We start from the raw sequence: 14,857 nt of genomic DNA, 5'->3' as shown, positions 1-14,857 counted from the left end.
GATCTGCTGAAAATCGAACAGGAAACAGTGACAGTGAAAATATTCAGTATTTTATTTAGGCCCAAGGCTTTATAATAAAATTTCAAACCATTTTCCAAATTTGAAATTTTTTAAAATTGAAACTTTTAAAAAAGAAATTTGTAAAATTATCCATGATATATAATAGTAACAAATGTACTTTTTTACCTTTTATTTCTATCGACTATATTCATGTTTTTATTGAATATCACTGGCTTCTGTCGGATTGTCAATTTATATTAAATGTGTATTTTTCTCTCGTTTTCTCTTTCTTCTTTATTCTTGCTCTTGTGTTGTATTTATTGGTTTGAATTAAGTTACTTACTGTATTTAGTAAACTGCCCTTGTAAATTTTATGTTATATTATTCACTAAGACCACACCGTACACGAGCCTGGCTCTTACGGTAGTGGCTAGAAACATTTTTATTTTATAAATGCAATTTGTACTCACTAGGTAGCTAGTTAAAATAAATAAAATAAAAAAATTTAAGTTTCCTCCCGTCACTTCATGTGACGTGGAAATAAGTTTCCTTCGTTTCAAATAATGTTTAACTAAGAGACGAAGAATTTATGGGTTCGAAAATCTTCGAATGCATTAGTCATACACTGTAATGAAATGTACAGAGCAGAACTGTAAATTTGATGTATTTTGCATGTTTATTTATATATATGCTATAAAATTAGGTGTTTCAACCTATCATAATATTACATTATGTTGTTCCAGCCAGGAACCACTTTTATAGCAGACCTGACAGTACCTCTGTGCTGGAAGCGGGAGTTTGTTGACATTGAAGTCCGGTCGCTTAGCCAAGTTCAAAGACATAAGTCCCCAAGTTCCGAGCTTTCCGACGCTTTTCAAATTCACTGCGGTGTAAATCAAGAGATGCACAATAACCCTTATACTTTCAACTTGTTGTGATATATGCCATTATGCAAGTCCAAGGAAATCTGGTTGGTTTGGAATTGAACGGGTTATCTCAGGTCTTTATTAATGCGGATGACGTGAATGTGTTAGGAGAAAATCTATAATCGATTAGGGAAGACACGGGAAATTTACTTGAAACAAGTAAGGAGATACGTTTGGAACTAAACCCCGACTTGGCCACATCAAACATCCCGCACTTCCAAATTACACTTTCTTCACTCCAAGCATGGCGCAGTTCCGGTTACTTTTGGGTCCACCCTCGTATGTGGATATCGGATGCTTTCAACAAGAAGGTGCCACATGCCACACACCAAACGAATCCATGAAGCTAATTGAATGTTTCATTGACGACCGGATAATTTCCAAGAAAATGTGGCCACTGACAAGGGAAGGGTTTCGGCTCAAACAGGAATTTCGTATCCAAAATTTGTATACAGGCCCATCTTTACATCTCTGTAAAGCTCCCAAAAGCATTCGTTTTTGTAATGTGTGGTTTGTCTGTTAGAGCACTGTACAAGTTGAGGGGTAGGGAGAGCACTGCACAAGTTAAGGGGATGGGACACCTTACCCGTAAGCCTAGCCTAGCCTAGAAGCTAATGCGCGTGGTAAAATGTTTAAAGCCCATTTAAGAACATTTATCTCCAACGTTCTGTCTGAAAATATTGCAGGTAATCAAAACTGTACACTGTTGTATGAGTCACTGAATGCGCACAAGGACGCAACCTTAATAAATTAATCATTCCAAGGCTAGGATATGGAATGTATGATCATTCCACCTAAAAAAGTAAATATATCCAGCCTCTGAATATCTATTTACTTAGACAATACAAAATATATGCTCGGAGGATAACAGATTACATAAGGACTCTTGCTGAGAATCCAGAACTTAACTTGGGAAATCGAGTGTTTATAATGAAAACGCACTCTGTTATTCATAACCAGTTGTCTGCTCCAGTGTACTGACCTATGCTTCAGTATTCCCGGCTGTCAGCTGGTTACGTGGATTGTGAACAAGTCTCGGAGTTCAAAAATGTAATTCAGGTGGCATTTGATTTTTCAGCACTGGAGTGTGGTTCAGAAGATTGTTCAGGTGTGCTTCTGCGTGTTGTGCTTATTGCTCTGCTCCATGCTGTTTCATGCATTTTATAGAGAATCCTCACGTACATTTTCAAAGAAGTGTACCAACCAAACGAAGAGTTACACAAATGAATGCTTTTACGGTCTTTGTACAATGTTAATATAGCCTATGTTTTTCTCCAGGTTATGAAGGTTAATAGTGCAAACTTTGGTACATATCAGTCAAAGCGTGTAGATCTGTATAGATAACTTTCACTTTTACCATATATATTAAGATTTCAGTATAATTGTATTTTGATTTTTTTTTTATTATTTATGTAGTAAAACTCTCCTTGTGGCGGACTAAAATAAAATAACGTACCTAAAATAATGTAAATAAATTATCAAAATAATAAAAAAAAGAGGAGTAAACTGAGCTTCGAACCTGTGACCCCATACACTAAAGCCGCTCACATTACCACGACGATACAGAGAACTACGTATCGAAGAGATTGAATTAATGTATTAGGAATGCTTTCATATTTGCTATATTATGTTTGATTTTGAATTTTTAAAAATTAAACAAAAATGTGTTTTATGCCATTTGGTATTGTATATTATTGCCCATGATACATTCAATCAAGAGATCGTCCCTCATTTACGTAGTTTTAATTTAATATTATTTTATTTTATATTTCAATAACAATATGGCCGCTTTTACAACGGAAGAAGACATGGCTGGATGACGTCAATAAAAAACAATTGATTGTAGATTAGGCCATTTTACTATGATAAATGCCATTTTTCGTTCTAATTTTTATTGTTTTCAATAATTTAACGTCCATCTGTCCAATTTTAATGTAGCCTATGTTCTTCTCCGGGTTATGAATATTAAATGTGCAAACTTTGGCAAATATGAGTCAAAGCTTGTAGATTCGTATTGAGTACATACACACATACATACACACATACATACATACATACATACATACATACATACATACACACATTGACTTTTATATATAAGATTATTAATATTATTATTATTATTATTATTATTATTATTATTATTATTATTATTATTATTAACATTTTTCAATTATAAATTGTTTAAAATTTATAAGTCAGACTATCTCTAAGTACTTCTGTTCAAATAAAATTCAAGAAAAAGGAAATTCATTCCCCTATATACTGCTGTAACCTGCACAAACTACAAATGATGTTAATAACCCTAAAGACGACAGCAAAGGGATATAGTGCATTGTAAAGAAAACAGTGGAACAGGACGAAGGCCTTGAAAATTGGTTGAAAACGAGGCAATAGTGATTTCCGACGAAACAGTGTCATATTTCAAATTTCTGTCTCCAGATAAAATTGAATAATTCATAAATGACGAGCACCAGGCAAAAGAGAATTAAAAAGGTGGCACAGTTTATTAATGTTACCACCACCACCACCACCAACACCAACGTCTTTTTGTTGGATCAGTAGAAGAGAAGGCCTTACGGCCAGATAAAATAAATGATTATTATTATTATTATTATTATTATTATTATTATTATTATTATTATTAGTAGTAGTAGTAGTAGTAGTAGTAGAAGTAGTAGTAGTAGTAGTAGTAGTAGTAGTAGTAGTAGTAGTAGTAGTAGTAGTAGTAGTAGTATTATATTATGTTTATTATTTTATTATTATATTATTATTATCATTATTATTATTATTAATATTTTTATTATTATTATTGGTACCTATAAATGTGGTTTGAGGTGTAATCGATCGGCTTTTGATAGGATTCTTTGCTTAATTTCACAGAGCACGAAAATTAGAAAGTAAAATTGAACAATTTAACAAGAAAATTTATTTTTTAAATAACACAATACGTTTAAATGAAATAATACTTTATGCTATTTATGATGTTATTCAGTATCCAGCTTGTCGAACTTATTACATCAGTAATGAAAGTATTTAATGAAGCTTAGTAAATAATATGTGATTCCAATAAAATAACAGAGATTTTGTCATGCGTCTCAAATTTATTCAAAAGCAGAGGCAGGGGCAGACAAGGCCTGACGGCCATATATCTACCAGGTTAAATAATTAAACACTAACGGTCTTACTAATAAAGACTCTATATGCAGACGTTTAACTGTCTGATACAATGAGCAGCGCCACCGGCGTGGCTCAGTCGGTTAACGCGCTTGCCTGCCGGTCTGAAGTTGCGTTCGGGCGCGGATTCGATCCCCGCTTGGGCCGATTACCTGGTTGGGTTTTCTCCGAGGTTTTCCCCAACCGTAATGTGAATACAAGGTAATCTATGGCGAATCCTCGGCCTCATCTCGCCAAATATCATCTCGAAATCACCAATCTCATCGACGCTAAATAACCTAGTAGTTGATACAGCGTCGTTAAATAACCAACTAAAATTTAAAAAAAAAGCAATGAGTAGCTCGTTTATAAGTCGTGTGTAAATTCCTTACTAATAATCACTACATACGTCGTGTATAACAGTATAGCTGTTACACAGCTACGTCATTACTTCATTACGAAAGTAATAGAACATCTGAGGTTCTCTATTGAATCCGGTAGAGCGCTCTAGTGTGCCGTGTTAAGTATCGATAGTACAACTAGCTCTGATCGATTACCACACTATATTTTAGTCAAAGAGTACAAGCTACAGCAATATTATTCCTATTATTCTGTGTTCTTTGGTTTGTTCTTCTGCGGTTACAAGGCAACCATCATCATTAAATGACTGTCGACACGAACAGCTGTTAGAGGGGCGGCCAATTTTTCTCTATATACAACGCTTAATCAAGGGGTTTTCGTGTATATAACTACTGAAAAGGAATTCCCATTGTATAGTTACAGCATGTTTATACATCCATCGCTTATGCAAGGGTTATTAGTAACGTTTTCTGTCTCAATTCTGCATACGCCTAGTTTAGAAACTACACACGGTTTATTAGTAAGACCGTAATACTAATACAAAAACACTAATACTAATACAATCTATAACTTATCTGTCACATTATTTAATAAAAATAAACCAAATCTACACGTTCTCTTCCCTTAACATTTTTACCATAATGTAGACTATATTAAGAGATGCTTAATAACAGACAATGATTCACGTTAGAGATATTTATGGTAAGGTGGATATACATTCTATTATTCCACATTCAACGATCTTATCAAGAAATATCGAGGATGGAGAAAGCAAAACACGTGCTGAAATTATTCCAAAATTAAAAGAATCAATGGAAAAATTGTCATTTCTTTATAAAATTAATATTTTTTAATCTTATCTAGAATTTACACCTTGGTTTCTTTCATATATTTAAAAAATGAGACAATTACTCATTGTATCCATTGTGGAGACTGAAAAAAAAATTGAGATTTTTCAAGTAAGGCATATAGTCCGAAACCAGTATCAACACCCGTGTTCTAAAATGAAAATAATTTTGAAATTTTTTCTTTCAATAGACCCATTTGGTATGGGAGCCAGTGGTACTAATATTAAGGAAGAGCCTCTAAGCTTTATAATATAATACTGCTTGAATACATATATAGTTACTTACATCTTCGAGTAAGTTTGTTTCTCCTTTTGATCGATGTAATTTAACCTAGAAAAGGAAAAAAAACTATTAAAATTAATGTTAAAAACATAGTACTGCGTCGGTAATTACCAGCAGTACTTATTGATTTATCACTAATGCTAATAAGAACAAACCAAGGAAACAATGTAGGCTACTGCCATGTTCGTCTGACAAACTGTCAAGAAATCCTTACATCTACGCATATAACATATACATCCAGGATGAATACTAAATGCCGTCTTCGAAGACTAGGTCGTAATAGGCCACATCAAAGCATTCATAAATAAGATAGGAAGGTCTTTTCCACTCCGATCTCACAACTAACACTCTGTATGCATTTGTGGATTCGCCCATACGTGCTACATGACCTGCCCATCTCACACGACTAGATTTAATGTTGCTATTTAAGTCAGGTGAAAATACAATGCGTGCAGTTCTGCGTTGTAACTTCCTGTATTCTCCTGCAACTTCATCCCTCTTAGCCTCAAATATTTTCCTAAACCCTTATTCCCAAACACCCTTAATCTCTGTTTCTCTCTCTAAGCGAGAGTCCAAGTCTGACAATCATACAGAACAGCTGGTAACATAACTGGTTTATAAATACGATGTAAGAGTAATGGAAAGGAGAAAAATTCTCTCCGGCGCCGGGATTTGAACCCAGGTTTTCAGCTCTACGTGCTGATGCTTTATCCAATAAACCACACCGGATACCACACCGACGTCGGAGAGAATCGTCTCAGATTAAGCTCCAACTCTTGGGTTCCCTCTAGTGGCCGCCCTCTGCACTACGTCATAAAGTCTATGAACGTAGGACCGAAGTCCACACATGTGTTGAGGTGCACTCGTTATGAGTGACTAGTTGGCCGGGATCCGACGGAATAAGCGCCGTCTTAAATCACGAAGTGATTTACGCATATCATATATATTATTTTAATGTACCGAAGTGCATATGATATTTCCATGCAGATATTCTGCGTCATCATTCGATGTAAAAGTAATGGAACGGAGAAAAGTTCACCTCAACACATGTGTGGACTTCGGTCCTACGTTCATAGACTCTATGACGTAGTGCAGAGGACGGCTACTAGAGGAAACCCAAAAGTTGGCGCTTAATCTGACGCGGTGGTATCCGGTGTGGCTTAGTGGATCAAGCATCAGCACGTAGAGCTGAAAACCCGGGTTCAAATCCCGACGCCGGAGAGAATTTTTCTCCTTTCCATTAATCTTACATCGCATGATGACGCAGAATATCTGCATGGAAATATCATATGTACTTCGGTACATTAAAATAATACATATGGTTTATAAATGCTAACTTTCAGATTTTTTAGACTCAGACGAGATGACAAAAGCTGCTGAACCGAATAATAACAAACATTTCCTATAATTTATTCTGTGTTTTATTTCCTCTCGAGTGTCATTTAAATTTGTTATTTTCTCTAAGATATTTGAAATTTTCCACCTTTTTCGGAGAATAAATCTCCAAGTTTTATATTTCCATTTCGTGCAATATTCTGGTCACGATACGTATTCATTCCCCTTGTCTTTTCGGGATTTACTTCCACACCTATCGCTTTACTTGCTTCAAGTAAAATTTCCGTGTTTTTCGTAATATTTTGTGGATTTTCTCTTAACATATTCACGTCATTCGAATGGACAAGAAGCTGATGTTACCCGTTCAATTCCAAATCCTGTATGTTATTCTGAACTTTCCTCTTGGAATATTCTAGAGCGAAGGAATATAACGCTTCTATTGCACTCAGATGAGTTCTAACCTGCTTTCTTGCTTGGCTCAAATCGATTTGTTTAGATAGAACTTAATCATCCTCTATCACAAGCTCCAGTTGATTGCTGCTGGGTTTTGAGCAAGTAATCTCAACTAGTTTTATTGATCACTGATATGACTCTGCTTAAAGCTGTGTATTTGGCCTTTGTGGAGGTAATTTTTCGAAGTATTACGAAATCCACGTATTCGTTATTTATACCGTATGTGAAGTAGTAGTTCGTTACAATTTATGACATCGATAGAAATAACCCCATACAACTAAAAATTATTCATGCAGTTTTTTTTATAAGGCAAATATATGTCTTAAAATTGCACCTCTTGTTGTAATGATTACGGCATTAAATGTATCCTTTTTCAAATATATCTCCAAAGAGGTTTGCCCTTGAAATCATTACTCATCATCAATATCATCAACAGTATGGCTTTGGCCTTTGGCTCTTCCGGCTTCAAGTATTGTGCTTACATGAAATATTATAGTAATATGGCCTATTATAATTGTACTGAGTTTTTATAAAATGTTGAAATTTACAGTTCAAAAGACTGAAATATTATTCAATATTAATTAAATTGATCTCTCCATCGTTTACATGGACGTCCTTGGTCTCTTCTGCCCTTCTGCCGCAGGTGAATTCTAAATGATTCTCCCAAACTATACGCATATTCCACGTCAATTCATGTATATATGATAAATTTACTTACCCCCTGATCACTGGACGTGGACGCTCGCTGGTCAGCGTATTCTGTCGCTTTCTGATGTCGCAAATTGGGGGATTGCTGCAAAACGAAGTGAAGAATATCAGGCATTGTACAAAAACATGAAAAACGTCTTCAGGCCAAACAATTTTCCTGACCGAAATATAAGTACTCATTGTGGTAAAGTGGAATGTAGACTTCAGCGTTCTCAAAAAATATCTAATGACCAGAAAAAAGGTTTTATTGGGAAAGTGCTGGTGCATTCAATTAATGCCATAGTGTTTTCTCGTCAAAACATCTTACGAACAAGATGATATATGCCAATAGTAAACAAAAAGAAACCTCAGTCTCAGCAACGAAACGTGTCATGCAAATTGAAGCAAACACATCACAGAAAATGAAATCATCAAATAGCAAGAAGTCTCACATCATGACTCTCACAGACATTAATCAAATACATAAAACATACTGCATAAAGACTTTCAAGCCATCCTAGCATTATAAACAGATTGTTACTACGTCGAAAGTTGTGCGTAATTGCCTTTATGTGGCACGCGTGCCGATAAAAGCAATGTCGTATTTGCTATAATGTAATACCGGAACGCTTGCTATCTTCGTTTTCCATTCTACGCGCAAAGTAACAGGAAATGAATTGCAGGACAGAAAGTAACGTAACATTTATTTTCAATCTTTAACACTTTTGTATAAATTTTGTAATATCACATAACACAGTTCTGTGGGTCCGACAATTTTTAGTAGCTTATTTTACGACGCTTTATCAACATCTCAGGTTATTTAGCGTCTGAATGAAAATATGATAATGACGATAAAATGAGTGCGGAGTCTCGCACCCAAAGTTACCCAGCATTTGCTCATATTCGGTTGAGGGAAAACACCGGAAAATAAACTCAACGAAGTAACTTGCCTCGACCGGAAGTCGAAACTGGACCACCTGATTTCGTGGCCAGACACGCTAACCGTTACTCCGCGGTTGTGGACGAGAATCTACATTAACAAAATAAAGGAACATTTGTGATGTAACCTACAAGGTCGTCCATTACTCTTTGCTGCATGTAAAAGCGAGGTGTAACTAATCGATAACAATATATTATTTCAATTTGTCAGCTATGGATCCCGAATAGAATATCTTTCATATGTTTTTTCCCACAATTTATAATGCTAAAATGCCTTAAATGTATTGTATCAACTCGTAGATAATCTTATTATGAAATTCATGAATATTGTAGCACTCATTATCGTTCGTGCGACAAACATTCATCATGCCATAAACATCAAGATTACCCATTTGTTGCATAAATAACTATTATATTTTATTGTTCAATATAAGAATCTTCAAATTGAGTAACGTAAAGTGTTTGTTATTGATATTTATATTTTTCAATTACAATTTGCTTAAAATTTACAACTCAGACTATCTCTAAGTATTTCGGTTCAAATAAAGTTGAAGAAAAAGGAAAATCATTCCGCTATAATTATATTGCAGTAACCAATACAAAATACAAATGATATTAATATCCCTAAACACGACAGCATAGGCATATATTGCGTTGTAAAGAAAAACATTGGAACTGGACGAAGGGCTTGAAAATTTGGTTGAAAGCGAGGCAAAAGTGATTACCGGGCTAAAAAGTATCATACTTCAAATTTCTGTCTCAAGATAAAATTGAATAATTCATAAACAACGAGCACCAGCCAAAGAGAATTAAAAAGGAAGCACAGATTTAGTACTGTTATTATTTTATTATTATTATTATTTCTATTATTATTTTTATAATGTATTATTATTATTATTATTACTATTTTACTTTTTGTTCGTTGAGTGGAAGAGAAGACCTACGGCAGGTATGCTCAAAATTGTAAAAGCGCCGATTACACGGATGATGCTGCACTGCATAACACACACAGCGTACGGACTGGGCTCCGCAACTATATTGCAGCACCGACCGTGGCATAGCTCTCACTGTCTTACAAATACGGATAAGAAACTGAATTTGAAAAAGGAAAGAGTATACACTGCAATATTCAGTTATTACATTATTTATTATATTTTATACAGTTATGATACTATTATATCATAAATAATGTTATTTTCATATTCCACATTCAACATGTGTATTCTTTTCTGCAAGTAATCGGAAATCTATTTCCAACTAATTTACTGCAATGCACAAAAGATTCTCATCTGTTAATCGGGATCTACGTTTGGATTTTTGGATTTAGCAACCTTCATTCTCGAAAATAATTGTTTGCACACATATTTCGAGTGACAGCGAATAAGCTCATCTTGGGATATTGCGTTTTGTTCATTTTTTAACACTTCTATGCTTGGCAAGTCATATTCTCTGCATTTAGTTCAGAATAATTCTGCGTTACTTTGTAGATCAATTAACTCGTCCTGGAACTGCACTCTCACAGATTGTACTAAATTTACTATGAAATATTAACAAAAAGATTAATATCACTTTCCGTACGTCTAAAATCATTAAATCTATGTTCTGTGAATTCACATTTGTGCTGTTCCAGTACAGAGATGTAATTAACTATATTTTGTTCAGGCACCATACATCTCTTTAGAAGTTCACCATCCGTGAAGGCTTTTTAGTGCCTTAGCTAATTCCCAACATACTACATAACTTGCTCCTAAACAAAGACTCTGAACTGTTCGACTCTCTTCAATGTTTGGCCTATCATGAAGTGCTTTCAATTTTTGAAACTTTATTGCACGTTGGACCCCTGAAAAATTATTTTATCATAACATATATTTCTATTGGAATAAAATCACCACAATAACAATAGTTGTAGTAGTAATAACAATAACAATAATAATAATAATAATAATAATAATAATGTTGATATATGAATAGGCCTACATATTACAGAAAACAGCTTCCCTGTCACTTCGGCATGTTCTGGATGGCAGAGCGTATAATGTTTTATGTTGCTCAGTAGTATTCCTGACAATACCTTACAACATAGTAAACACTTTACGTTTTCACAACAAAAATAGTCTTCCTCCCACACTGTACGGAATGATCGTTTGCTTACAGAAGGTTTTGACTGTGTCATTGTCCCGCACTGTTCGTGCGTTCACTAAGTAATTGAACTGCCTTCCGCAGTCATCCGTCGAGCTTCGAACGAGGAACAGCACGCTCTACATTCGAAGGTTGCGATTACAGAACGTAATCGGGAGTCAGAGAATGAGCATACCTGGCCTACGGCATTAACACTGCTAGCTAAAATAAATTATTATTATTATTATTATTATTATTATTATTATTATTATTATTATTTATTGTTGTTATTGGGCACTATAAATTTGTTTTACGCATAATCGAACGGCTATTAGATTCTTTGTTTTATTCCACAGATCACGAAAATTAGAAAGTAATATTGAACAATGAAACAATAAAATTTAATTTTTAAATAACACAATTCTTTAAATCAAGTAATACCTTATATTATGTATTATGTTATTCAACATCCATCTTGTCGCACTTGTTACATCAGTAATGAAGATATTTAATGAAGCTTAGTAAATATGTGATTGTTTATAAATAACAGAGATTTTGTGATGCGACTCAAATTTATTCAAAAGCAGACAATCTGTATCAGTCACATCGTTTAATAAAAATAACCCAAATCTACATGATCTCTTCCCTTAACATTTTTACCATAATGTAGGCTATTTAAGAGATGCTTAATAACAGACAATGATTGACGTTAGATATATTTATGGTAAGGTGGAAGTACATTCTATTATTCCACATTCAACGATCTTATCAAGAAATATCGAGGATGGAGAAAGCAAAATACGTGCTGAAATTATTCCAAAATTAAAAGAATCAATGGAAAAATTGTCATTTCTTTATAAAATTAATATCTTTTAATCTTATCTAGAATATACACCTTGGTTTCTTTCATATATTTAAAAAAAAGAGACAATTACTCATTGCACTCATTGTAGAGACTGAAAAAAATTGATATTTTTCAAGTAAGGCATATAGTCCGAAACCGGTATCAACACCCGTGTTCTAAAATGAAAACAATTTTGAAAATTTTTCTTTCAATATACCCATTTGGTATGGGAGCCAGTGGTACTAATATTAAGGAAGAGCCTCTAAGCTTTATAATATACTACTACTTGAATACATATATATAGTTACTTACTTCTTCCAACAGGTTCGTCTCCGCTTTTGTGCGGTGAAGATGAATCTAGAAAAGGAAAAATAAAAACTATTAAAATTAATGTTAAAAACATAGTACTGCGTCGGTAATTGCCAGCAGTACTTATTGATTTATCACTAATGCTAATAAGAACAAACCAAGGAAACAATGTAGGCTACTGCCATGTTCGTCTGACAAACTGTCGAGAAATCCTTAGATGTACGCATATAACATATACATCCAGGATGAATAATAAATGCCTTCTTCGAAGACCAGGTCGTAATAGGCCACATCAAAGCATTCATAAATAAGATAGGAAGCAATACTCTATTTTGCTATTTTCCCCAATTGTCTATAGGATCAAATATTATTTCCGTGTGAAACGCTTTTGTATTGAAGCTTTCAGTTCAGACTGTGACTCCGACTTGTCCATATCAAACATCCCGCACTTCGAAATTACACTTTCTTGCTCCAAGCATGACGCACACAGTTTTACTAGGATTCAGTCCACATCAGAAGCTGATTAAAGTGAGCTATATATTGAACTTTTCCTATTGTTGGTTTGGAATATATTATTTAATTAAAAAACACATAATGCATAGTATATTGTTTCTACTTTGATAATAGAGACGTAAGTAGTTTAACAAACAGCCATGTCTTCACTCATGTAAAATTGAACAAGCACGTTTAACCATATGTTTGAAAAAGGCATTCCCTGTCAAAACTGGATATGGTATTGAACATTTTTTTAAACAAAAATGAATGATAAAATTGATCTATTATTATTATTTGCGGTTTGTTTAAGAAATAATTCATAAACACACTCTAAATCTGAAAATTTTTAGCAGCACGAAGAGGTTTTTCGGAGCTTGCGTAACTTCCAAAACCTTCTCATGTAAAGACGCAAACTTGCATACATATCAGCTTATGGCTCCCCATCACAGAGAGTGCATGACCTGTTATATCCTCTTCGAGGAGATTCGATTTTGTAAGTTGTAAGTATTATTATTATTATTATTATTATTATTATTATTATTATTATTATTATTATTATTATTATTATTATTAAGAAACTAGTGAAGGGCTTTGTGTGGAGTGTGGTATTGTATGGGGCAGAAACATGGACATTACGATTAAGAAACAAATAGAAGCATTTGTTTGAAATTTGAATATCTACAAGAATGAAGAGTGTGAAGTGTGTAGACAGAATAAGAAATGAAGTTGTGTTGGAAAAAGTGGGTGAAGACAGACTGATACTGATACTGATCAGAAAGAGAAAAAGGAATTGGTTGAATCACTGGATGAAAAAAAAACTGGCTACTGAAGGAAGGAATGGGGAATGGGAAACGGGAAAAGAGTTCGGGGCAAATGAAGATTTCAGATGATAGACGATATTAAAATATATGGATCATTATGCGAAGGCTAAGAGGAAGGGAGAAAATACGAAAGATTGTGGAATGCTGGGATTGCAGTGAAAGACCTGCCCGGAGTCAGAACATGTATGTATGTATGCATGTATGTATGTATGTATGTATGTATGTATGTATGTATGTATGTATGTATGTATGTATCTATATATATATATATATATATATATATATATGTATATAAGTATGTATGCATGCAGGTATGCATGTATGTATGTACGTATGTATGTATTTATGTATGTAGCCTACGTATATACCATTATCATTGTCAGTTTTATTGTTATTACCGTAAACTGGGGTTACTTTGAACACAGAGAAAACTTTGACCATTTTTTTCAGAAAATCACATTTAGGCTTCTACATGCTGCACTTGTTATAGATGGAGGTAAATTTGGTATGAGAATGATTTTATGATAATTTACCTCCATCTATAACAAATGCAACATGTAGAAACCTAAATATGATTTTCTGAAAAAAAAAAATGGTCAGAGTTTCCTCTGTGTTCAAAGTAACCCCAGTTTACGGTACTTACAAATGGCTTTCAAGGAATCCGCAGCTGCATTGCCGCCCTCATATAAGCCAGCCATCTGTCCCTATCCTGTGCAATGTTAATCAAGTCTCCAACATCACAATACATTTTCATATTATCCTCTCATCTGTGACTCGGATTCCCAAAAGGTGTTTTCCCCTCCGGTCTCACAACTAACACTCTATATGCATTTCTGGATTCGCCCATACGTGCTACATGCCATACCCATCTCAAACGTCTGGATTTAATGTTCCTAATTATGTCAGGTGAAGAATTCAATGCGTGCAGTTCTGCGTTGTGTAACTTTCTCCATTCTCCTGTAACTTCACCCCTCTTAGCCCCAAATATTTTCCTAATAACCTTATTCCCAAACACCCTTAATCTCTGTTTCTCTCTCTAAGTGAGAGTTCAAGTCTCACAACCATACAGAACAACCGGTAATATAACTCGTCTATAAATTCTAGCCTTCAGATTTTTTAACCGCAGACTAGATGACAAAAGCTGCTCAACCGAATAATAACAAGCACTTCCAACATTTCTTCTGCGTTTTATTTCCCCTCGAGTGTCATTTATATTTTTTACTGTTCATTCAAGATATTTGAAATTTTCCTCCTCTTCAGAATATAAATTTCCAAGCTTTATTT

General features: G+C 34.2%; 1 protein-coding gene across 1 annotated transcript in view; it reads right to left on the bottom strand.

The window, feature by feature from the left end:
* Nucleotides 1-14,857, bottom strand: part of LOC138711285 (uncharacterized) — a 123,503-nt gene that overhangs the window by 90,079 nt on the left and 18,567 nt on the right. Inside the window, exons 4-6 of the mRNA XM_069842714.1 lie at nucleotides 12,261-12,305; nucleotides 8,079-8,153; nucleotides 5,576-5,620 (exon numbers count right to left, since the gene is read on the bottom strand). Coding sequence (XP_069698815.1) covers nucleotides 5,576-5,620; nucleotides 8,079-8,153; nucleotides 12,261-12,305 — 165 coding nt within the window. The remainder of the gene's footprint in view (nucleotides 1-5,575; nucleotides 5,621-8,078; nucleotides 8,154-12,260; nucleotides 12,306-14,857) is intronic.

The sequence above is a fragment of the Periplaneta americana genome, chromosome 12, assembly GCF_040183065.1.
Source record: "Periplaneta americana isolate PAMFEO1 chromosome 12, P.americana_PAMFEO1_priV1, whole genome shotgun sequence".
In the NCBI taxonomy this organism is placed as follows: Eukaryota; Metazoa; Arthropoda; class Insecta; order Blattodea; family Blattidae; genus Periplaneta; species Periplaneta americana.
The sequence above is the reverse complement of the archived record's forward strand: the minus strand, read 5'-3'. Positions and strand labels throughout refer to the sequence as shown.